Source organism: Sinohyriopsis cumingii, chromosome 15 (genome assembly GCF_028554795.1).
Source record: "Sinohyriopsis cumingii isolate HCF-2022 chromosome 15, ASM2855479v2, whole genome shotgun sequence".
Taxonomy (NCBI): Eukaryota; Metazoa; Mollusca; class Bivalvia; order Unionida; family Unionidae; genus Sinohyriopsis; species Sinohyriopsis cumingii.
Window position 1 is genome coordinate 14,649,577 of NC_142975.1, and position 24,424 is coordinate 14,674,000.

The 24,424-nt window shown below is 37.2% G+C and overlaps 3 protein-coding genes across 3 annotated transcripts; all 3 read left to right on the top strand.

Moving 5' to 3' along the window:
* The first annotated feature begins 3,069 nt into the window (after positions 1-3,069).
* On the top strand, positions 3,070-3,852 carry LOC149781294 (uncharacterized). The gene has a single exon (XM_089934692.1). It carries the CDS (start codon positions 3,070-3,072, stop codon positions 3,850-3,852), a length of 783 nt encoding a protein of 260 aa, XP_089790818.1.
* A 1,582-nt stretch (positions 3,853-5,434) lies between these two features.
* On the top strand, positions 5,435-5,955 carry LOC149781295 (uncharacterized). The gene is made up of 2 exons (XM_089934693.1): positions 5,435-5,656; positions 5,860-5,955. The coding sequence occupies exons 1-2, from the start codon at positions 5,435-5,437 to the stop codon at positions 5,953-5,955; spliced, it is 318 nt and encodes a 105-aa protein (XP_089790819.1).
* Positions 5,956-14,801: 8,846 nt separating this feature from the next.
* On the top strand, positions 14,802-15,584 carry LOC149781296 (uncharacterized). Its single transcript, XM_089934694.1, has one exon. The coding sequence runs from the start codon at positions 14,802-14,804 to the stop codon at positions 15,582-15,584; it is 783 nt and encodes a 260-aa protein (XP_089790820.1).
* Positions 15,585-24,424: the final 8,840 nt, after the last annotated feature.

The following is a 24,424-nucleotide window of genomic DNA, read 5'->3' on the forward strand; positions in this document are numbered from 1 at the left end:
CGTTGATGTGAGTGTGCTTGTCAAAATTTTTGAGTGAGATTCAAAACGATTCTTAGTTTCAAAACGCGAACCAGTACTGTGGCCATTTAATATTTGATGTGGCAATAATAAATGGTACAATACGCAACAAAGGGATTGTAAGTTTACATTCCAATCTTTCTGCACTGCAATGGTAACAACGCTCTTGCGTTGGCATTATTTTGCCACACTACCTTAGAAAAAAAAATGCATCACTCATCATAAACACTTTCATTGGCTTTACTTGTTTTCTTACCGCGTTCGCTTCGAATTGACTTCAGTAGCTTTTCGCACAGTGACAAGATCGGACGTGTTTTTTCTTATTCTGCGGCTGGCCGCTACACTACTTGTCCTGAATTTACAACCAAGCAATGTGTTACACATTGTAAGTGACTTCATTGGCTAACCGATATTTTCCACCGCCTTTGCCTCAAATTAGTTTCAGTTGTTATCAGACGCGTTTTTCTGTACCTGACCACTAGTCACTTCACAAACAATAAAACTAACACACAAACGATCACGCCATGGGGGACTCATGGAAACTATGTTAGTCATATTACGAAATATATCACGACTTGTTTTGGATGTACTATTCTGTGGTCACTTTGTAATCACATCCGTCTTCAGTTCACTCTTGTGATATTTTTTTAATGGTGTATTTTTTCTATGGATGTGATTATGTTATGTTCTATATGTTCTTTTATGTTTTCAATGATTTTACTTTATATCATTATTTTAATTTTGATGTATGGACTATGTAGTATGAAATAAAGAATTCTTATCTTATCTTGTGTAAGTGGAATGTTTGTTTAAAACTTTCATAAGGAAAATATACAATAAAAACAAACGTACGTGTCGTGATATTTTTAAAGTAGGAAATACATTCTCTCTCTCTCTCTCATTGTAGTTTTGATTTATACCCTAATGGAATATGTTCCCGTTTGAAGATACCTATCCAAAATTGTAATCAGTAGTCACCATAATTACGAGAACTGTTCCGTTTGTCAAGTCATTTTATTCAAAAGTTTACACTCTAAGAACGAATTTTTTTTCTTCCATCAGTAAATCTTTGGATGAAATAAAAGCTTGAGCTTGTACAATTCAGGTATCTTAATTTTATCCTATTTTGGCACTGCAATGTGTCACGGATTTCTTTTTCTAACATTGGATTTACAGTTTTTCAGAAAAGAAACAATCACACGGCTTTTTCAAGAATGTATACATAAATTATTTTTAGATTATATCCCAAATAAGTCATAGTGACTTAAAACGATTTCTTAAGTCAATATTAGGAGTAATTTGAGACATTTCTAACGGAACCCAAAAATCATATCAGTATGTTGGTTTTAGCCAAATATGAACCACAAATTGTAAAGGCAATTTTGATAAGTTAGCCCTAAGAAGGGATGTTAAGTCGGCAGCATGAAGATTTTCCGGCGGTCTTCTTCTTCTCGTATCTCTGCCGCAGTGAGTGGTTCTATATATGTTCCCTCACATATTGCCTAAAACCTCAATGGCAGTTTCAATGAGGGTGCTAAGAGGGCACTCATGGTACGCCTTGTCGTAATATTCGGTAAGGATGCGCAGCTCCAATTGCCATTGCTGTGGTCTGGGTTTCTTTGTCCTCAAGGGTCTCCACGCCATATACTTCACAGCGCTGGCATAGTTTTCAGCTTTTGTCCGGTTGTATAGAGTTCCCTCTATTTCTAGCTGTGTGTAGCGCTGCACAAGCTCTTCTGTCTCTTCATCCTCAGAATTATCACCTTCATATTCAGCTTCTTCGTCTGTGCCTTGTTTATCCTGTATTGGTGCCTCAGATTCTGCCTTGACCTCTATTTCGGCCATGGCTTTGGCCTGCTCATTGGCTATGGTGGCCTCCGAAATGGTAATGTGCGTCTGTGTTTCCACGTCCTTCAAATTCTGCCGAGTAATGGTCTGGTGGATGTTGATGTTTTGAACATTGGGGGGGGGGGGTCTGTATCTGGTCTGGGTGTTTCGGTGTATTGCTAAAATTACTAGCTGGCGTATTAGAGTGTTTGGCCGCCCTGGCTTGAGCAGCTTTCCTCCTCTCCCTACGTATCCTATTGTTATTATTTATAACGTTACCATAGTCTCCCAGTCTCTCGGTACTCAGATCCTCTTCCTCAGTGTTTATATCCCAGGTTAAAACAAGTCTATTTCTTTTTGCCTCAGCCTGCCAACTCCAATTTGAAGCTTTTTTCCCCCAGTGCCTTAACGGTCCTTAAGGCTGGTGCAGGAATAACTGCAATAGTTGGCAGCCATCTTGGTGCCACTCCTTGTGCTCCAGCATTGAGTTCCATTACGAAGTGCTCTTCTGGCTAGATTCTACGTGACTCGAGTCTACCATAAACGTGTGGGAAAAAAAAGTAACTGGTTTGTGTGTACTGATTTGTGTGTGAGTTTGAATGGTACATTGTATAAGAATGTGGCGCTCAATATTTAAATTACGTGCTCAGGTAAATTTAAATGATTTTTCAAATGGGGTCTCAAACACAATGGCCGCGGGCCGCATGCGGCCCGCCATACCGTATATTGTGACTCGCAAATGACTGATGTAACAAGGTGTCATGAGAGATAACGAAACTGGTGCGGCCCTTGGGCCATCGAAAGTGCCCTCATGCGGTCATCAAGGTCGTTTGAGTTTGTAACCCCTAGTATGCACTATTTATGAACTAGTGATATATAGTCCTTTTGTAGGAACATACAGTGTTAATGCTTATTAATTTAATTCCTTCGGGGTACATTAATATATATATACAATTTTACAGGTTTACCGTTTCTGAAAAGTATTTGCTTCGGGGTACATTAACAATGGTGTACTGAATCGTAAAGAAATATATTATAAAAAATGCTTCACTGAGTGTCAGCGGAAGGCGTGCCATACAGAGGTTTCTCACCAGCATGACAAAACATCACAATATCTACCTTCAATATACTATTCACACGAGTATGGCACGTAGAACAGTTGTGCTTATTATTGCAACTAATTTGATTTTTATATCATGTATAGTTGTTTTCTCTCCATATTTTATGACAAGAACTTCTATTCAAACAAAACCTTTATCTGGTGCATGGAAAGAAGTTTCCCATGGGGCTCCTAAATTCATAATTGGCATTTTGTCTGCTGCAGGAAATAGGGAATTACGTGATGCTCAAAGACAGACATGGCTATCCGCACTGAAACAAGATCTACCCTTAGCTGTTGAGTATAAATTCGTTCTGGACAGACCCACCCAAGAGACCCAAGCTGAACATGACAGAGAAAAGGATATCGTATTTTTGAATTCGTCGTATTCGGGATATGCGGTTAAATTCGGTGAAAAATTGTACGGCTGGTTCAAGTATGTCGCCGAACACAATCATGAGGCCACTATTGTGGCCAAAATGGACGATGATGTGTTTCTCTGCACGAAGGAAATGATTGCAAGATTAAACGAGTTAAAACATACAAGATTGTATTATGGCTGGCAGCACCAAAAAGGTATCGTGCGAATTGATGAAATGTTTGTTGTTCTTGGAATTGACCTTGTGATGAGGATTTCTCAAAGGAGAATCTGCTCGGCAAAAGAGTCCGAATGTGAAAAATCGGAACTGGTGGACACAAACTATGGAGGAACGTCTCTCGGACGTTGGCTTTCTGCTTATGATGACGTCATAACTGTTCCAGATAACGCGAATATTATTCACTATCATCGACGTCAGAAACCCATCCTGGACATCCGTAAGGAAGATAACTTTTGTCAGAAATATCTGCTTTTTCACAAAGCCTCTGTCGATGACATGTTTCTTCTGTTTAAGAAGACCAGTCAGTAAGCATTTCTTTCTCGATGTTCCGTAGAGCTACGCGTGCACCATTTTCAATATGTGCATTATGTTAAAGTTGATCATTTTTATTTCAGGCAGACACCTAGAAGTTTATTTTTTAATGTTAACTTTTTTATAAAATTGAATGTAGTTTGTTTTGGGAATAAAGCTAACCTAAAGCACATCTTTTATGCTGGATTCTTATTTGCATACTGGCTAATCTCTTGCATCCAATTTCGTATATACTAACATAAAAGGGCAACATTTCTTTTGTAGTGCGAAATAGTAATCCTTCTATCACTACTAGTACTACTACTAATGCCTTTTCAGCGAAAGATCGTAAATGACCTGGACAGTGGTTAATATGTTCCAAGCAGGCGCGATTTCTGTGTTTGCATGTGAAGGTTTCTCGTTTTGTTTTTAAATTAAGTTTTCATTACAGCACCTTTTCTTGCAATTCTGATGGCAATTTAACAATCTCTGTATCTTGAGTCCATATCTTCTGGCTTTCAAACAAATGTGTGTGTTTGTGTGTATGTGTGTGTGATATCGGGATTTTTAACGTAGGTTTAACAACTGTTCAGTCATATGGCTATGACGTCTGCAGTGTGGCAGTTTATAGTGATGTCTAGCACTGGGGCATCATCCCGCAGACATGTAGCATGATGTCCCACCCAGTCACATTATCCTGACACCCGGCTAACCAGTCCTAATACTAACCTCTTAATGCTGAGCGCTAAGTGAGGCAGCTGTTAGTGCCATTTTTGTAAGTCTTTGGTATGACTCGGCCGGGGATCGAATCAACGACCTCCCGCATCCGAGGCGGACGCTCTAACCACTAGGCCACCGGAGCGGTCTTTATGTCATGGTGATCGTGATCTTTGACCTTTCTTACAAAAACCTTGATCCAGATATGTGATGTTGAACTAATGTAATGTGCGGAAAACGTTTTTATTTTTTTCAATTACAGTGACTTTGACCTTTCGATTCCAAAATCAACAGTTTTTATTGCTACGTACTTTATCTAAAGTATTTGAGGATTTGTATATAAATACTTAATTACATGGTTTAGCACGATATAGTTTCACATCATCAGTCATGTTATTGACAGGGTAACTAGACAACACATCATTTAACTGGCATTTACAATACAATTTGTTCCGCAAAACCAAGGAAAGGAGACAAGGACAGTTTTTGTTCCATATTAGCAAGAGGTTCAACAGAGTTGGCACAAAGGCTTGTTCTCAAAATTAAAAAAGTATTGATTTTCATGGAAATTAGTTATGGTTTGAAAGTTATTTACTGTCAAGAAAACAACGAGTTATTAAAAATTCGAAATCCTCAGATGTTTGATGCATTAACACCAGAAACGCCAAGGTTCCATTTTGGTACCCCGTTAGTTGTAAATTTCATCATTGGTATTGTAGAGAATATATAATCATCAATTAGACTATTTGATGATGATACATTATTATATATAATAGTTGAAAATCAGATAGCAACTGGTGAAATCTTAAACACTGATATTCAAAAGATTCATGAATGGTCCAGACGTTGGCTAATTACTTTTAATTTAGATGAGACTGAAACAATGCAAATAACTCGAAAACGGAACCAGATCCACCATTGGATATTATGTAAAGCCGAAACAAACCTGCAAGAGGTTACTCAGCACAAACATTTGGGCATAATATTAACTAATGATGCCACTTGGCATGCACATATTAAATACATTTCCGACAAAGCCTGGGAGAAATTAAATTGTTTAATAAGTCTCAAATTCAAACTAGATCGGTTATCATTGGAAGAAAATGTACAGATCTTGTATTTTTCCAACTTCTGACTACGCCAATCACATTTGGACAATTCTACTATGTATGATAAAGAATTCATAGAAAATAAAATGTTGAGGCGTTGAAAATAATAACGGGTGCAACCAAAGGTGCATCTCCTTCACAAGTGTACCATGAAACTAACTGGGGAAGACTAAACTCTCGCCGTTACAAGCATTAACTGCTTCAATTATTTAAAATTTACCACGGACTAGCTCCCACATATCTTCAAGATTTGATTCGACATTTATTTACAGAACATGAGACCTCCAATGTGTAGAACGGACTTGTTTTATAATTCATTTATACCATCTACAATTCGAATATAGAACTTGTTACCCGATGAATTAAGAAACAACCCTTCAATATATAATTTTAAAGCCTATTTGAACCGCAATTATAAAAAAAAAAAAAAAAAAAAAAAAAAAACTTCACGTTACTACTACGCTGGTGATAAAATGTCTCAGATCATGCATGTTAGGTTAAGAACAAAATGTAGTGATTTAAATCACGATTTATACACAAATACTAATTGTAAGTATTGCTCCTATGGTGAAATTGTGGCTGGAAAACACTTTCTTCTAGACTGTTCCAAATATTTAAATCAGAGATCAAATCCTGTACACACTCCCTTTCGCTCTTAAGATTGAAATATTATTATTTGGCAACTTATGTTAACTGTGGAAGACGAAGAGATTTTATTAATAGACTGAACTCACAACCTTTTGAATCGCAATTATTTAGTTCTTATTCATCGTTATGCATTGTACGTAAGTGTATGCATATTTTCTATATAACCGTTTGTACCGGCATCAAGATCACTTTTGTAAGCTTTTTTTTTTGTTACTGTTTGGGAGACAGTGCTAATAAGCTTATGCTTTCTACCGAATTCCCCAAAATCATATGTTTGCAATTGCATTTGACAAGTAAATCAAATAAAACTGGGTTAAACAGGTTTCTTTCCTACTCCAAGCACAAGCTATCCACTAAGTTTTCAGCAACCATTTTTCTTCTCTCAGGCACAGCGACCTTGACCTTCCACACATTTGCCCTTAAATCAAGAGGTTTCTTTCTTACCCCTAGTACATGTCATCCACACAGTTTAGTTGATATCTTCTTCTTGGCATCCATCCGTCTACGGAAGACGATGGTGTAGCTCCAGAGTAAGTTGTTGTTTCGCCTTCTTCCTGGTTCTTTTTATGTTCCTGTCTTTCTTGACTTTTTGAACGCCCTATCTTACAGCTATGTGCCAGGTGGAGCGGTCGTTAACACAGCTCTCCCAGTCGTTGACGTTGATGTTGCTCGTCTTCATGTCCTTCTTGCTGACATCTTTCTAACGCAGACGTGGCCGTCCTGTCGGTCGTGCGCCTTCTGCTAGCTACCCGTATAGCAGGTCCTTGGAAATGCGGCCTGGGTCCATTCTCTTGACATAGCCGAGCAAGCGAAGACGCTACTCGTTGAGAATGGAGAACATGTTGTTCATGTTGGCGCGTTCCAGAACCTCTGTGTTGGGTACTTTGTCCTGCCACTGGATGTGCAGAATGCACTGAAGGCATCTAAGGTGGAAGCGGTTGAGTTTCCTCTTGTGTCTTGCACAGATGGTCTATGTCTCGCTGCTGTCGTGGAGTGTGCTGAGCACGCAGGCTTGGTAGACGCTCAGGTTGGCCTTCTCAGTGAGGTTGTGGTTGTTCCAGATCCTCTGATTCAGTCTGGCCATCACTTCTGCTGCCTTGGAAATCCTGCCGTTCACCTCAGAATCAATGGAGAGTGAGCTGGAGATGGTGGACCAGAGGTATGTGAAGTTCTCAACATCTTCCGAGTTGTATCCGCCGATAGCGACAGAGGGAGGGGAGTCTGCGTCGTGTGCCATGACGTTAGTTTTCTTCAAACTGATGATCAGACCAAACTCCTTACAGGCGTGGAAGAGGCGGCATACCAGTTGCTGCAGTCCATATTCCGTGTGTGATGTCAAGGCTGCATCGTCGGCGAAGAGCAATTCACGGATGAGGACCTCTGTGACTTTAGTCTTAGCACGGAGACGAGCGATGCTGAACAGCTTGCCGTCAACCCTGGTATAGATGTACACTCCCTCGCTGAAGTCCTTGAATGCGTACTGGAGAAGCATGGAGAAGAAGATGACAAAGAGTGTTGGCGCAAGGACTCAGCCCTGCTTCACTCCGCTGCTAACTGGAAAGGCCTCCGATGTTGTGCCATTGAAGCACACTGTGCTGTGCATGTTCTCGTGGAACGAAGTGACGACCGCGAGCAATCGTGGGGGACAGCCGATCTTCTGCAGGAGCCTGAAGAGTCCGCTCCGACTGACCAGGTCAAATACCTTCGTCAGGTTTATGAAGGCGATGTAGAGGGGCATCTGCTGATTACGACACTTCTCCTGTAAATGGCTTAGTGAGAAGATCATGTCTACAGTTGACCGGCCGGCTCGTAAGCCATACTGAGACTCTGTATAGACGCAGGAGGCTAGCCTTTCCGGCGATGCTGAGGAGAGAGATGCCCCAGTAGTTGTTGCAATCGCTACGGTCTCCTTAGTTCTTGTACAAAGTGACGATGTTAGCGTCACGTATGTCCTGGGCGATGTGTCCCTGTTCCCAACAGAGTGAGAGGAGAACGTGCAGGGGCTGGAGCAGTGCTGACTTCCCATTCTTGAAGTATAATCGATGTTACTGCGTGGAAAACAATGTTCTACATTGACACTGTGATCCTTGACCTTTAACCTCAAATTGATAGGGTTCTTCCTGACCCCAAGTATGTCTGGGGTGGGTGGGGGGTGAGTGGTCTAAGGCCATCGCCTTTACAGTTCACTGACATCTCACCTCTGTCCGTGTAATTTCTAGTCTCGAGCTCTCCCAACGTGGGTATCTAAGAAAGCCTGCTAGTAGTTTGCCGATGGGTAGGTGGTTCTTCCTCGGTTCATCCTCCACCAGATATACTGGCTGCCATGTATAGCCTATCATGCCTTGAAAATAGCGTTCAACCCATAAAAATAACAGCCGTAATTATGCCATCCATAAAATATGATAACTGAAGATACTGAAAACAGAATAAGTTATTGTGTGGAAACACAGTCTGTGACACATTTTGAGAAGGTCCATGGTACATCGAAATACATTTAACACTTTTACATATTTTGTACAACAATGCAAGGTTGTCAAATAAAATTACCTGCACAAATAGTCAAAGAGTACATCTATATATTCATGTACGTGTGTCATTACTAATTGTATTTCCTACTGTATAAATTTAGGTGATTTCAAGCACGGAGCTGTGCGTGCAGATCAATAGCAAGGTCATGCTCCCATAAAAACTTCATGTTAGATTAGCCAAACGACTGCATCAATACATGCTTTGAATACCAGATTACTTAAATGCCAACCTTATATATCAACAGTCAGAGCTCAGAATTTCATACTTGTGATTTTTGGTTTAGTCTAGATCAGGGTAGGCCACATGGACCAAAAATGTCAAGTTTGTTGGCCACACACTCTATATATATTAGAGTAATTATACTATAATTATAGGACTGACTTTTTGTATTAGCGTGGGCCACACAAATGATGCCGGTCCAGTAGTTGGACCATTCTGGACTAGATATTGAAACTTTAAACCAAGATGCTGAGTGTTTGTCATAGATAGGAATTTTATAAACAATTGTTTTATTTTTAAATAGTGGACAAAGTGTTTGGAGTTGCACGCATATTTGTGCCGAATACTAGATATGTCAATGGTAAAGAGAATATTTCTCTTCATATATTATTCTGACCAAATAAGTATGAAAAAATATTGAATAAAACACTAGTTCAGTGTCAGCATAAACCTAAATTCCTTTAAATAAGCCTTACCCTGAAATATGTCAAAAGCAAAGAGAGTTTAAACTCCATCATCTTCTCCGATTTACTATCAGTATTTCGGTCAGTATACAGTAAGAAGTTGGAAAATCGATTACTGACTGATATTCTCCTAAAACATGCAGAACTGTGTACCTCCGACAATATATATTATATCGTTGGCTGCCTAGCCATGTCGGTATTAATGAAAAGGCAGACCGAGCTGTTAAAAAGGCCCTGTCCTAAGAACCACCTAATTTTAAAATGCCATACACTGATGTTAAATCCAGTGTCAAAAATTTTAACATAGTCGCAGGCATCATGGAATGATGCAGTGAATAAAATCTCCGTGCGATCAAACCAACTCTAGGCGACTGGGCTCCTTCGTAGAGACCCATCAGTAGGGACTAGGTAGTCATTGCAAGAATTTAAATTGGTCATGCTCAAATAACCCTCTCCTACATCCTAAAAGGCGACAACCCACCTGCTGCATTTCTTGCAATGAACTAGTCAATGTTTTTTTTTTCTTCTTCATGACAGAGTGATTAGATTACCACTTTACACGCGATTGTTGTTACTACAATGTTCATCGTATGAAGGAACATTTTGATACAGTAAACGTGTCTTGCATCTTACATTTCCTTGAAAGAAGTAAACATCTGTTCTTAAATATAACTTTAATTTAATATCACTGAGTATTTTTACGTAACATAATATATACTGCCGTTCATACTAAGTAGCCTCTTCTATCTAATTATTCATTGGCATATACCATTTACACTCCCGGTTCATCGTCATATATTATCTTCACCAGCTCATTGCTGTTTTAAATTGATTTTATTATCGCTGGTCAATAAGAAACCTTTTATAAACTACAAATAATCTTACATATAACCTTTTTTATGGCGCTAAATAGCCTTACAGTACTGGTGCGCCGTTAAACCACAATCAATCAATCGATCAGTTTTCTTTGCTTCTCTGACATAATATTTAAACCATTTTATATCTTTATTTTCCTATCCTTGGCAAATACTCGTTCGCGCTTCGAATTATTTTATGTAAACTATACAAAAAGTTATGGTTTATTTATCTAATGTGGTCATTACACGATGAATGATAGCTATGTGACTTTAAATAAGCACATAAGAAACTATACATCATAATTAGTTCGTTTGATGGTTGCAATAGCTACTAGGTAAAAATATTTAATAAATTGTCCTAGAACAACAAATGTTTTGTTTTAATTCGAAAACTTCATTCAAAGATAAAGATAATGTAAAACAACCCCTATACCTGTACATGGAAACACATATACCTGTACATGAAAACACATATACCTGTACATGGAAACACATATACATGTACATGGAAACAACCCCTATACATGTACATGGAAACACATATACCTGTACATGGAAACAACCCCTATACATGTACATGGAAACAACCCCTATACATGTACATGGAAACACATATATCTGTACATGGAAACACATATACCTGTACATGAAAACAAATATACCTGTATATGGAAACATATATAACTGTACATGGAAACACATATGCATGTACATGGAAACAACCCCTATACATGTACATGGAAACACATATACCTGTACATGGAAACAACCCCTATTCATGTACATGGAAACACATATACATGTACATGGAAACAACCCCTATACATATACATGGAAACATATATACCTGTACATGGAAACACATATACATGTACATGGAAACAACCCCTATACATGTACATGGAAACACATATATCTGTACATGGAAACACATATACCTGTACATGGAAACAAATATACCTGTATATGGAAACATATATACCTGTACATGGAAACACATATGCATGTACATGGAAACAACCCCTATACATGTACATGGAAACACATACCTGTACATGGAAACAACCCCTATACATGTACATGGAAACACATATACCTACCTATTTCACACTATAGTATGCGTGTATCGGATGTTATAGGCAAGTTACCTCAACTTTAAGACTGCATTTTTAAGAAGTCCATTACAAAATGAATGTGAATGCTTTGGAAACTTCAAAAATGCCATATGGCTAAAATGCATTATGCAGTGGCTAAAACGGGCATACAAACCTTAAGATTCGGCATAGATGATGGCAAATTCAAGTCTACCCATCATCATCATCATACTTAAATTAATGTCACTTTGGCCCATGCGGGTATGTGCAACAGGTTTATGCCTGCAAAGCAGGCTATTTAATTGAACGTGTGAGCAGGAAAGAGACCCTCATCCCCCACGCTTTAATGCACTCAACGAGTGCTGATAAATTTAGCCGACAGGTCAATGGACAATAAAGTCCAATTTGACCTGTATGTAAGGTTATCATGAGTGGGAATCGGTCCTACTAAATACTGTTAAGCCTGACAAAGCCCGACAAAGCCACACAAAGCCTCATAAAGCCACACAAAACCCAAATAAAACCTGACAAAGCCATACAAAGCCACACAAAGCCATGCAAAGTAAGATTAAAAAAGAGTGTTTATATTGTTCATTATATTGATGAATCAATTAACGTAGCCGAAAGACTAGTTTTCAACATATTTATGCAGATTTAAATGACCGAAAATTGGGCGAATAAGTTCGAATTTCAAATAATCAATCAATTTATCAAATAATACACATTTTACATTCGATTTTGTCATTATTCGAATTCGAACTTTGCTGCCAAATTTTATTCGGTTATTTAAATCGGCATAATTTATGTTGAAAACTAATCCTTCAGTTTGGATAATTTATTCGTCAGCATAATTTACAACATAAATACACTTCTCTAAAACGACTTGTATGACTGTCAGGTTTTGTGAGGCTTTGATAGGAGTTGTCAGGCTTTGTATGACTTTGTCCGGCTTTATGTAATTAGGATATATTAAAAAACTGCATTTTCTTTCGATACATGTAATAAGATAAATGAACAGTTTAAAGAGTAAATAAACAGTTTACATATGATTTTATCAGACTTTGTTATTACATTGTCATTATTCGATTTCGAACTTTGTCGCCCAATTTTCGGTCATTTAATTCTGCATAAATATGTTGAAAACTAATCTTTCGGCTTGGTTAATTTATTCATCAATATCATTAACAATATAAATACACATTTTTAATTTGACTTGTCATGGCTTTGTGGTGCTTTTCGTGGCTTTGCCAGGCTTTGTGTGGCTTTGTCAGGCTTTGTCGGGCTTTGTCAGGCTTAGCAGTATTTAGTAGGACCCAGAGGGAATAGATCCAACACACACTCATGCTTTTATTCCAGGTGTCTACCGCAGGAGTTTGAGACGTCAGTCGTGATTGGTCACGACTATGATGACGTCATGACGAGTGGGAATCGACCCACACATTCGTTTTTTGAAATGTCCGAGATAAAAAAGACGAAAGGGACTCGGATGGATACGTTAAAAATAAGCCAATAGGAACGTGCCTGAAACGCCAAGACCCACTATATATCAAATTGCCCCAGTTGTTTAATTATTGCGATTCCCTCTAACCAATTCTGTGTAAGCCACAATTGTAATTAGAGTCAAGCAAAAAAGTTATAAATTTACTTATTATTATTATTGTATTCCAGGCCAAATATGAACCACAAATTGTAAAGGCAATTTTCATAAGTTAGCCCTAAGAAGGGATGCTAAGTCGGCAGCATGAGTGTTTTCCGGCGGTATTCTTCTTGTATCTCCGGCGCAGTGAGTGGTTCTATGTATGTTCCCTCACATATTGCCTAAAAACTCAATGGTAAAAGGGCACTCATTGTACGCCATGTCGTAAAATTCGGTAAGGATGCGCAGCTCCAATTGCCATTGCTGTGGTCTGGGTTTCCTAGTCCTCAAGGGTCTCCACGCCATATACTTCACAGCGCTGGAATAGTTTTCAGCTTTTGTCCGGTTGTATAGAGTTTCCTCTATTTCTAGCTGTGTGTAGCGCTGTACAAGCTCTTCTGTCTCTTCATCCTCAGAATTATCACCTTCATATTCAACTTCTTCGTCTGTGCCTTGTTTATCCTGTATTGGTGCCTCAGATTCTGCCTTGACCTCTCTTTCGGCCATGGCTTTGGCCTGCGCATTGGCTATGGTGGCCTCCGAAATGGTAATGTCCGTCTGTGCTTCCACGTCCTTCAAATTATGCCGAGTAATGGTCTGGTAGATATTAGTGTTATGAACATTGCGGGGGGGGGGGGTATCTGGTCTGTATGTCTCGGTGTATTGCTAAAATTACTAGCTGGCGTATTAGAGTGTTTGGCCGCCCTGGCTTGAGCAGCTTTCCTCCTCTCCCTACGTATCCAATTGCTATTATTTATAACGTTATCATAGTCTCCCAGTCTCTCGGTATTCAGATCCTCTTCCTCAGTGTTTATATCCCAGGTTAAAACTAACGTATTTCTTTTTGCCTCAGCTTGCCAACTCCAATTTGAAGCTTTTTTTCCCCAATGCCTTAACGGCCCTTAAGGCTGGTGCAGGAGTAACTGCAATAGTTGGCAGCCATCTTGGTCCCACGCCTTGTGCTGCAGTATTGGATTCCATCACGACGTGCTCTTCTGGCTAAATTCTACGTGACTCGAGTCTACCCTAGACGTGTGGAAAATAATAAATAACCGGTTTGTGTGTGGGTTTGTATAGTACAGTGTATAAGAATGTGGTACTCAATATTTAAATCACGTGCTAAGGTAAATTTAAATGTATATACACATGGGGTCTCAAACACAAGGCCCGCGGACCGCATTCAGCCTGCCATGCCGTATATTGTGACTCGCAAACGACTGACGTCACAAGGTGTCATAAGAGATACAAAGTTGGTGCGGCCCTTGGGCCATCGAAAGTGCCCTCAGGCGGCCCTCAGGGTGGTTTGAGTTTGTAACCCCTGGTATGCACTATTTATGAACTAGTGATATATAGTCCTTTTGTAGGACCATATAGTGGTATTGCTTACTAATTTAATTCATTCGGGTGCATTAACATATATACGATTTTACAGGTTTAACGTTTCTTAAAAGTAATTGCTTTGGGGTACATGAACAATAGTGTACTGAATCGTAAAGATATATATTACTAAATAATGCTTCACTGAGTATGAATGGAAGGCGTGCCATACAGTGGTTTCTCACCAGTATGAAAAACATCACAATGTCTACCTTCAATATAGAATTCACACGGGTATGGCACGTAGAAACGTTGTGCTTATTATTTCAGCAAATTTGATTCTTATATCATGTATAGTTGTTTTCTCTCCATATTTTATGACAAGAACTTCTATTCAAACAAAACCTTTATCTGGTGCATGGAAAGAAGTTTCCCATGGGGCTCCTAAATTCATAATTGGCATTTTGTCTGCTGCAGGAAATAGGGAATTACGTGATGCTCAAAGACAAACATGGCTATCCGCACTGAAACAAGATCTACCCTTAGCTGTTGAGTATAAATTCGTTCTGGACAGACCCACCCAAGAGACCCAAGCTGAACATGACAGAGAAAAGGATATCGTATTTTTGAATTCGTCGTATTCGGGATATGCGGTTAAATTCGGTGAAAAATTGTACGGCTGGTTCAAGTATGTCGCCGAACACAATCATGAGCCCACTATTGTGGCCAAAATGGACGATGATGTGTTTCTCTGCACGAAGGAAATGATTGCAAGGTTAAACGAGTTAAAGCATACAAAATTGTATTATGGCTGGCAGCACCAAAAAGGTATCGTGCGAATTGATGAAATGTTTGTTGTTCTTGGAATTGACCTTGTGATGAGGATTTCTCAAAGGAGAATCTGCTCGGCAAAAGAGTCCGAATGTGAAAAATCGGAACTGGTGGACACAAACTATGGAGGAACGTCTCTCGGACGTTGGCTTTCTGCTTATGATGACGTCATAACTGTTCCAGATAACGCGAACATTATTCACTATAATCGAGGTGAGAAACCCAGCCTGGACATCCGTAAGGAAGAGAACTTTTGTCAGAAATATCTGCTTTATCACAAAGCCTCTTTAGATGATATGTTTCTTCTGTTTAATAAGACCAATCAGTAAGCATTTCTTTCTCGATGTTCCGTAGAGCTACGCGTGCACCATTTTCAATATGTGCATTATGTTAAAGTTGATCATTTTTATTTCAGGCAGACACCTAGAAGTTTATTTTTTAATGTTAATTTTTTTATAAAATTGAATGTAGTTTGTTTTGGGAATAAAGTTAACCTAAAGCACATCTTTTATGCTGGATTCTTATTTGCATACTGGCTAATCTCTTGCATCCAATTTCGTATATACTAACATAAAAGGGCAACATTTCTTTTGTAGTGCGAAATAGTAATCCTTCTATCACTACTAGTACTACTACTAATGCCTTTTCAGCGAAAGATCGTAAATGACCTGGACAATGGTTAATATGTTCCAAGCAGGCGCGATTTCTGTGTTTTCATGTGAAGGTTTCTCGTTTTGTTTTTAATTAAGTTTTCATTACAGCACCTTTTCTTGCAATTCTGATGGCAATTTAACAATCTCTGTATCTAGAGTCCATATCTTCTGGCTTTCAAACAAATGTGTGTGTTTGTGTGTGTGTGTGTGTGTGATATCGGGATTTTTAAAGTAGGTTTAACAATTGCTCAGTCATTTCTCTACGATGTTTTATGAAAAAAGATTTTATCCATCGGAAAAAAGATTTATCCGTAGGCCTTTACGAGAAAGGATTGTCCACCAGCTTTTATGAAAAGAATTGTCTCATATGTTCTTGGTCAAGCTGTTTTCAAGACCCAACGGAGAGAGAGAGAGAGAGAGAGAGAGAGAGAGAAGAGAGAAGGAAAGACGAAGTTCAATCCTCTTGAAAGAGGTGTCCCTTGACGATGAAGATGTGGCTACATCTATGGAAGCGAAGGTACGCGATCGACTGTAAAGACAGAAGCCTGTTTGAGTTTCTGGCGAATAAACTTTATTGAAATACTCAACATATAAGACTACATTCCAATATCAAATTACATAAGCTTAAATTACGTATATAAGAGATACATATAAAACTACGATATTCTTTCACTTACCAACATCATACATTTGTATAATTTCTGCCTTTTAGAATATAATTAAATATCGAATAATTTAACCATAGCTAAAGAATCTAAAATTCAATATTTCAGACTAATACCGTAAGTGAAATATATTTTGCTGAATTTATTCTAAAATGTCAACATATTAAACTCTATTATTTAAAGAGTTTTATTCCTAAATTAACTATTACTGAGTATAAAGTTGGTAGCGAACGTTTCTTTTTACTATAATCAATAATATAATTACAAGTAAATATAAGTTCTTCAAACAACTAAACTCTCCAATACATTATATTAAAGAATAGTAAGGAAATATTAAAATAATCCAATGTTCAAATGTACTGATGTTAGATTAACATCTTAACAATAAATTTCTTATAACACCAAAAATCCTTATAATATATGAAAAATTGTACATAGACGATAATCTTACCTGTAAAGACAGAAGGCTGTTTGAGTTTCTGGCGAATAAACTGGCGTGCCCGTGGGCTGGAGCTTTTTATATCAGTTTCTTAGGACAAAGCCAAATATGGACATGTGCCTAGCTCTTGTGTGCCGCCAGAATCTCAAGGTGAGGCTTCATAGTTTCTTACAGATTATCGTCTGGGTCTATGTACGTCACTACTTAGGTAATTCTGCACGATCATTTACCCATCTAGATAAATCATTGGAATTCGTCTAGTTCATCTATCTACACAACTTATCGAATGCATTTTTTTGTGCTGACTTTATGATACAAGGGAAATGTATGTATAAGACGGTTTTGTTTTTTGTTCATAAGTGCGCAATCTTTGTTAAATAGTATATAATTGTAATACCAAATAAATAGATTTAATCTCGATATATTTTTATAGAAAATTACTTTCAATATAATTTAATCAAAACTTACCTTTAATACAATTTACAGAAAATTTCAATCTTATTACTTGTACTAAAAAATTCTGTCCTAATAATACCCTCCGGGTCATTTGAGCCGAGTCCTCGAGGTTCGAGAGAAACAAATTACATTCGTAAAAGGAAGGTAAAAGGTGAAAGATCAAAAAATACAATAATAAAACATTGTGAGACATATTGTAAGTTCAAAAATACATAAGAAAAACACTGCAAATACTGAGTAAAATACAAAATATACAATGAGAAAAACAATGCAAGTATTCAGTAAAATACAAAAGGTACAATGAGAAAAAAACACTGCAAAATACTCAGTAAAATACAAAAATTACAATGAGAAAAAGCACTGAAAAATACTCAGTAGAATCATGCGCAATCTACTTCTTCGACTAGGCTTATTAAATAATTATAACACTAATATTAACGTGCAGTTCTTGTTATCTTTAATTTTCTTTTTTGTATTTATTTTACTCTTTCTTTTTTTTTTTTTGTTATTTAAAAAAAAAAATTATTTTGTATAACATCAGCAGAACATATTTATGGATGACTACGGTTATTATTTTGCTTCAGCCAAGTGTGGCGAAAAGAATTCCCGTTCTTATGGATAGTACCTGTGAGCCGATATTGAGTGTAACTTCCTATTGCATAGATAATATCAACAAAGAAATACCACCAACAATGAAGTAAAAATGGTTGCGAATAGAATGTAGTAAGAATCTGGTATTAGCCAAGAATAAGGAAAGTAACAATTTTAGTGTTGTGTTATGTCCTACCTTATAACCATAACGTCTATTCACTTGCAATCAAACCTTGAACTGCGAATGTATGAAACAGAAATCGCATTTTAACTAACCTAAACACAATAAGTAAAAATATCATTATAATCGTAAACTGGTTTGGTGTGGTCTAGTACAACTGTGAAATGTGCGTGTATTACTGAAGTTACGTGCTACGTAGCAAAGAGAATGTATCGCCGTTATCGTTCCAAACAAAGGAGACGCAGAAGTTGGCCGTATGTAGGCCAATAGCTGCTCATGTCCCATGAGAGCTATGCAACGCGGAAAACTCGGTTTCGAATAATCGCTCCGACACTTTGACTAATTTAGCATTTTAGCATACATATATACATATATAATGAACAACACGACAACATCAATCGATGTTGCCTAACTAGAGAAGGTAGCACCTCTTCTGACTGGTTTGAAAGCATTAGAGCCGTTTCTATGGCGTTATCGCTGTGACACAATACCATAAGGTATACACTCATACGATTCGTATGAAAACATAAGGGAGCAGGGGCCAGTTTTTATGTACAAATTTAATACCGCAATCAGCGACCTAGTATAAAAAATCATAAAAAATCAAATACACAAGTGAGGTCGAAAAGGTCCATATTTTTAGATACCTATATTAAAACAAAGCATAAGAATAGTATTCACTTGACCAGAGAAGTCAATGGCAGTTCATAGCAGAAAAAGTTTATGCACCCCAACCCCTGTTTTATACATACATTTTTCACATCCAAAGGCCATTTTTGACAGCATGTGGTACTCACAGTGCAAACGCAAGCTCTTTCCCTGGATGAAAATTTTGAAAAGCGTTGTCTACTAAATAGTTTGATGCAATTCAGAATAGTTGTCATCCAAGCCGTTTTTTACATACTCTACTTGCCTTGAACCCACGTGTCTACTGCTATGGGAGGCTAGCTCTTCTTCCTAGCCGACTATTGGTATTTCACTATCAACATACTGCACAGCAACTATGGAAGGTGTACATGCCTGACATCAATTTCAAGAACAACACAAGCCCGAAACACCTAGTTCACAAAGATTTCCATATCTATAAATAGTAAACAATAATAGCTGAAAAAGTCACACCATAGCCTTAAGTTAAGAAATTTGCCAGGGGCCAATTTACGAAACTGGACCCTGCCACCTAAGTGAAAACTCTCAATAACATTATCGAACCCCACTGGGCTGACACAATAAACATCTGCATCAATATGTTTGAGACGGCTAGGCGGAAATTACAATTCTCCCTAGGATAGGCAAATACGGTAAGACATTGTTATATGTGCAGACTGCGAAACATGTATGCGGTGGTTTTAGATTTCAGTACGAACAGGTTTGATGTAAAAGCTTAGTCTGGAATGCAAGTTAAAGTCGGTAGGTTCATTCACTCTCTGTAGTGGAAACCTTAGCTAGCGCGCTGAATGTTACTGAAGTAGGTATAGAAAAAGTTATTGTTACTAAATAAGAAATTAAATACAGCATAAGTTAGATCATTTTGTTTGGAAATATTTTGAAATTAACGCACTAACCTTGTAATGTTTGTAATACAAAGTATGGTATAGCAAAAACATACCTATGTGAGAATTACCACAGTCCAGAAATATTTTCCTTATGAAACGAATTGTATATTAAATTAATAGTAAACAATACACGTATTATCTTCAATATAGAAAGAGTTCAAATTCTAAAAGTTAAAGTCACTATCACTGGAAAGGAAACTGTCGTTGACTTGGGGGATGATGGAGATGTCGCTGTTGGACCCATGGAAATCTATGTTTATGGCATGGAAAGATGTATCTAGCCTGGGTTGTAGGTAGCTCGAATTCGGGGCTGGACTAAGTATAGTATGCATTCGACATGTCGGAATTTCAGGTGTTACTGGAAGAAGAATTCTCAGTGGCGATGTATACATTGTATACTTGTAATATGTTCGTTACCTTTGTGATGTTTCTGGCGCTGATGTTTCAGAACAGACCCTTCTCGTGTGCGAAAAGTAAGAAAATCACAGAAGAGTTGTCCAGTCGTTCCGGAGTCCATCGGAAAAAGATTTATCCATAGGCCTTTACGAGAAAGGATTGTCCACCAGCTTTTATGAGAAGAATTGTCTCATATGTTCTTGGTCAAGCTGTTTTCAAGACCCAACGGAGAGAGAGAGAGAGAGAGAGAGAGAGAGAGAGAGAGAGAGAGAGAGAAAGGAAAGACGAAGTTCAATCCTCTTGAAAGAGGTGTCACTTGACGATGAAGATGTGGCTACATGTGGGGAAGCGAAGGTGCGGGATCGACTGTAAAGACAGAAGCCTGTTTGAGTTTCTGGCTAATGAACTTCATTGAAATACTCAACATATAAGATTACATTCCAATATCAAATTACATAAGCTTAAATTACGGATATAAGAGATACATATAAAACTACGATATTCTTTCACTTACCAACATCATATAATTTCTGCCTTTTAGAATATAATTAAATATTGAATAATTTAACCATAGCTAAAGAATCTAAAATTCAATATTTCAGACTAATACCGTAAGTGAAATATATTTTACTGAATTTATTCTAAAATGTCAACGTATTAAACTCTATTATTTAAAGAGTGTTTTATTTCTAAATTAACTATTTCTGAGTATGAAGCTGGTAGAGAACGTTGCTTTTTACTATAATCAATAATATAATTACAAGTAAATATAAGTTCTTCAAACAATTAAACTTTCCAATACATTATATTAAAGAATAGTAAAGAAATATTAAAATAATCCAATGTTTAAACGTACTAATGTTAAATTAACATCTTAACACTAAAAATTCTTATAACACTAAAAATCCTTATAATATATGAAGAATTGTACATAGACGATAATCTTACCTGTAAAGACAGAAGGCTGTTTGAGTTTCTGGCGAATAAACTGGCGTGCCCGTTGGCTGGGGCTTTTTATGTCAGTTTCTTAGGACAAAGCCAAATATGGACATGTGCCTAGCTCTTGTGTGCCGCCAGAATCTCAAGGTGAGGCTTCATAGTTTCTTACAGATTATCGTCTGGGTCTATGTACGTCACTACTTAGGTAATTCTGCACGATCAACTCATTTACCAATCTAGATAAATCATTGGAATTCGTCTAGGTCATCTATCTACACAACTTACCGAATGTATTTTTTTTGTGCTGAGTTTGTGATACAAGGGAAATGTATGTATAAGACGGTTTTGTATTTTGTTCATAACGGCGCAAATCTTTGTTAAATAGTATATACTTGTGATAACGAAATAAATGAATTTAATCTCAATATATTTTTATAGAAAATTACTTTCAATATAATTTAATCAAAACTTACTTTTAATACAATTTAGAGAAAATTTCAATCTTATTACTTGTACTAAAAAATTCTGTCCTAATAGATGTATGCAGTGTAGCAGTTTATAGTGATGCTAGCACCGGGGCATCATGCCGCAGACATGTTCCATGATGTCCCACCCAGTCACATTATCCTGACACCAGGCTGATCAGTCCTAACATTAACCTGTTAATTCTGAGCACCTAGCGAGGCAGCTGCTAGTATCATTTTTATAAGACTTTGGTGATATTCGGCCAGGGTTCAAACCTGCGCCTTCCAGAATCCGAGGCGGACCCTCGAACCACTAGGTCACCGGAGGACCGCAAGGAACCACCATGGTACACATAAAACTTTTTTCCGTTGTTTAATTACAACGATACTTCTCGAGGAAACAAATTAGGAATTTAAAACTTTGGCCTTCGTCTTGAAGATACTACCTGTATAATACGAGAAATATGGAAACAGTTGTGCAATATGGTGTAGGTATGCAAGGAGGAGCACACGAAATAAAATAAAAAAATAAAAAAAAACAATATTCTCCGCAGTAATGTTCTCCAAAAAATGATCTTGGGACGGTAATTTTTTTTCATCCTTCGAAAACTTGTTTTAAAAGACATTGCTGTGGAGAAACTCCTCACCTGAAGAGTAACAAACACATCTTTTATTTAGCAAACGCGCATAACGTGATTCATTCTTTATAAATGCAGCCGGATTCGATTCAAATATTTTCACTGGCCTTATGAAAGATAGATATATGGTCATAGTTGAATGATATAAATGAATGAACAGAACATCCATGAAATAATGTAAAGAGGATATAAAGCGGACTGAAATCGTCTTCGACCTTCCTTGGTTATCCAAGCACGAATCTCTCTCTCTCTCTCTCTCTCTCTCTCTCTCTCTCTCTCTCTCTCTCACACACACACACACACACACACACACAAGCAAACGCACACACATACACATCTAGATGGTGCAGTTAAAAATGCGTCCAATATTTGCAATTTCTGGTTATAATATTTCTACAACAAATTGAACAAATGAAAAGGATGAACTATTATATACAAATGTTCAAAGTGATGTAGTGCCACAGTTTACGGATTTGTTGAAATTATCAAAGTACAGAATTTGCCTACATGATTAACTGCTTACCAACAGGCTGAGTTTTTGTGTGAGATATGAATTTATAAAACTAACTTTTTAAACAGTGGACAAACTCCAGACGCGTTTGGAATTACGTGTATGATTTTGTGTTTAAACTTAACTATGTAAATGGTAAAGAGAATATTTATTTTTATTTTTATTTTCCTAAATTATATCATATCTGATATGTATATACCCAAATCATAAAAACTTCTCATTGGAGGTAATATAACTTTTTGGGGGGAAATGCTTTATTCCAGGAAAATCCTTTTTCGGATCAAAATGTAGCTGATAATTGCTTTTGAAGTTTTCCTTGTTCATCAATTTATAAATTAGACTTATGCAATAATAACCGCGCTGTTGAGGATATCCTGTGACTGGATATGTCCGTCCATGTGTTCGTCTGTCCGTCATTTCAATCTTCCTCTATCAGAACTCTTTCGACATATATTTTAAGACGATGATAATATTTGGTAAGTTTTACAAGAACTGTTCATGACAACAAATTGTGGGGGATGTGATGTGGTCGAATGGTGGGGCTGGGGTGATTTTAACTTTTCACTGGCTAATCTCACCACCATTATTAATGTCAGGTAAATACGTGAGGTAAATCATTGTTCGTATTGCCTGCCTCAGATGCACCGTTTAGAAAAGTTTGAATAGGGAACTAATTTTAAGCTGAATGTGCATTAGTTTATTAAATTTGACCTATTCAACAATTTCTGTGATGAGTTTACTGTTCAGATTTCAGACACCACTCAATTTTGTCATTGTTGTAAGTAAAAAAGAAACAAAACACTAGATAGTTATAATAAGATCAAAAAGATTTTATAAATTTAGCTACACGAATGCATTGTGATATGAGAAAAACGAAAGGCAGCGATATTGCAAATACTAGATTTTCATCAAATATCTATTGACATTTGAGATGAAAATGTTGACAGGCATTTACCAGTAATCATTTTAATCTTTTTAGTCCACGACTAGATATTGGACTTACATTACATCACACAAATCATTCTGCTCGTTTGAAATATCCAAAGTATGCTGTGCCTACTTTTATAAGTACATTGTGCGGACAAAATTTCGTTTACATGTAACAGTGATTATATCATGAGACTAGTGCCTGAACAGAACAATGTCATTACAAGTCTTTCAGCAAGCAAGGGTGACTTGTCAATCATTGGGTTGATTATTTTTGTATTTGGCCAAAGTCTGATATCTCAAGAGAGACAGTTTCAACTGCAGTATATGAGCAGCCGACCTAACTGTTTCCTTACTACACACACACACACACACACACACACACAGATATATATATATATATATATATATATATATATATATATATATATATATATATATATATATATATATATATATATAGTGGAACCCCGCTATAACGCGATGATCGGGGTCCATAAAATCGGATCGCGTTAAAAGCGGGGTCGCGTTAATGCGGGGTTTTACAATATTTAACTTTTTTTTCCGAGAACATATACGTGTATACATGTACAATGATCAAAAGTCGGCTTATCATCAGATGAATATTAACTGGAATGCATTAATTAAGATATATTCAAAATAATCGATGGCTAATATATTTATAGGTTATTACTGTGCATTAAAAACATTTACTAATTTTTGTTTGTTTGAACGATAATACAGATTGACCGATAA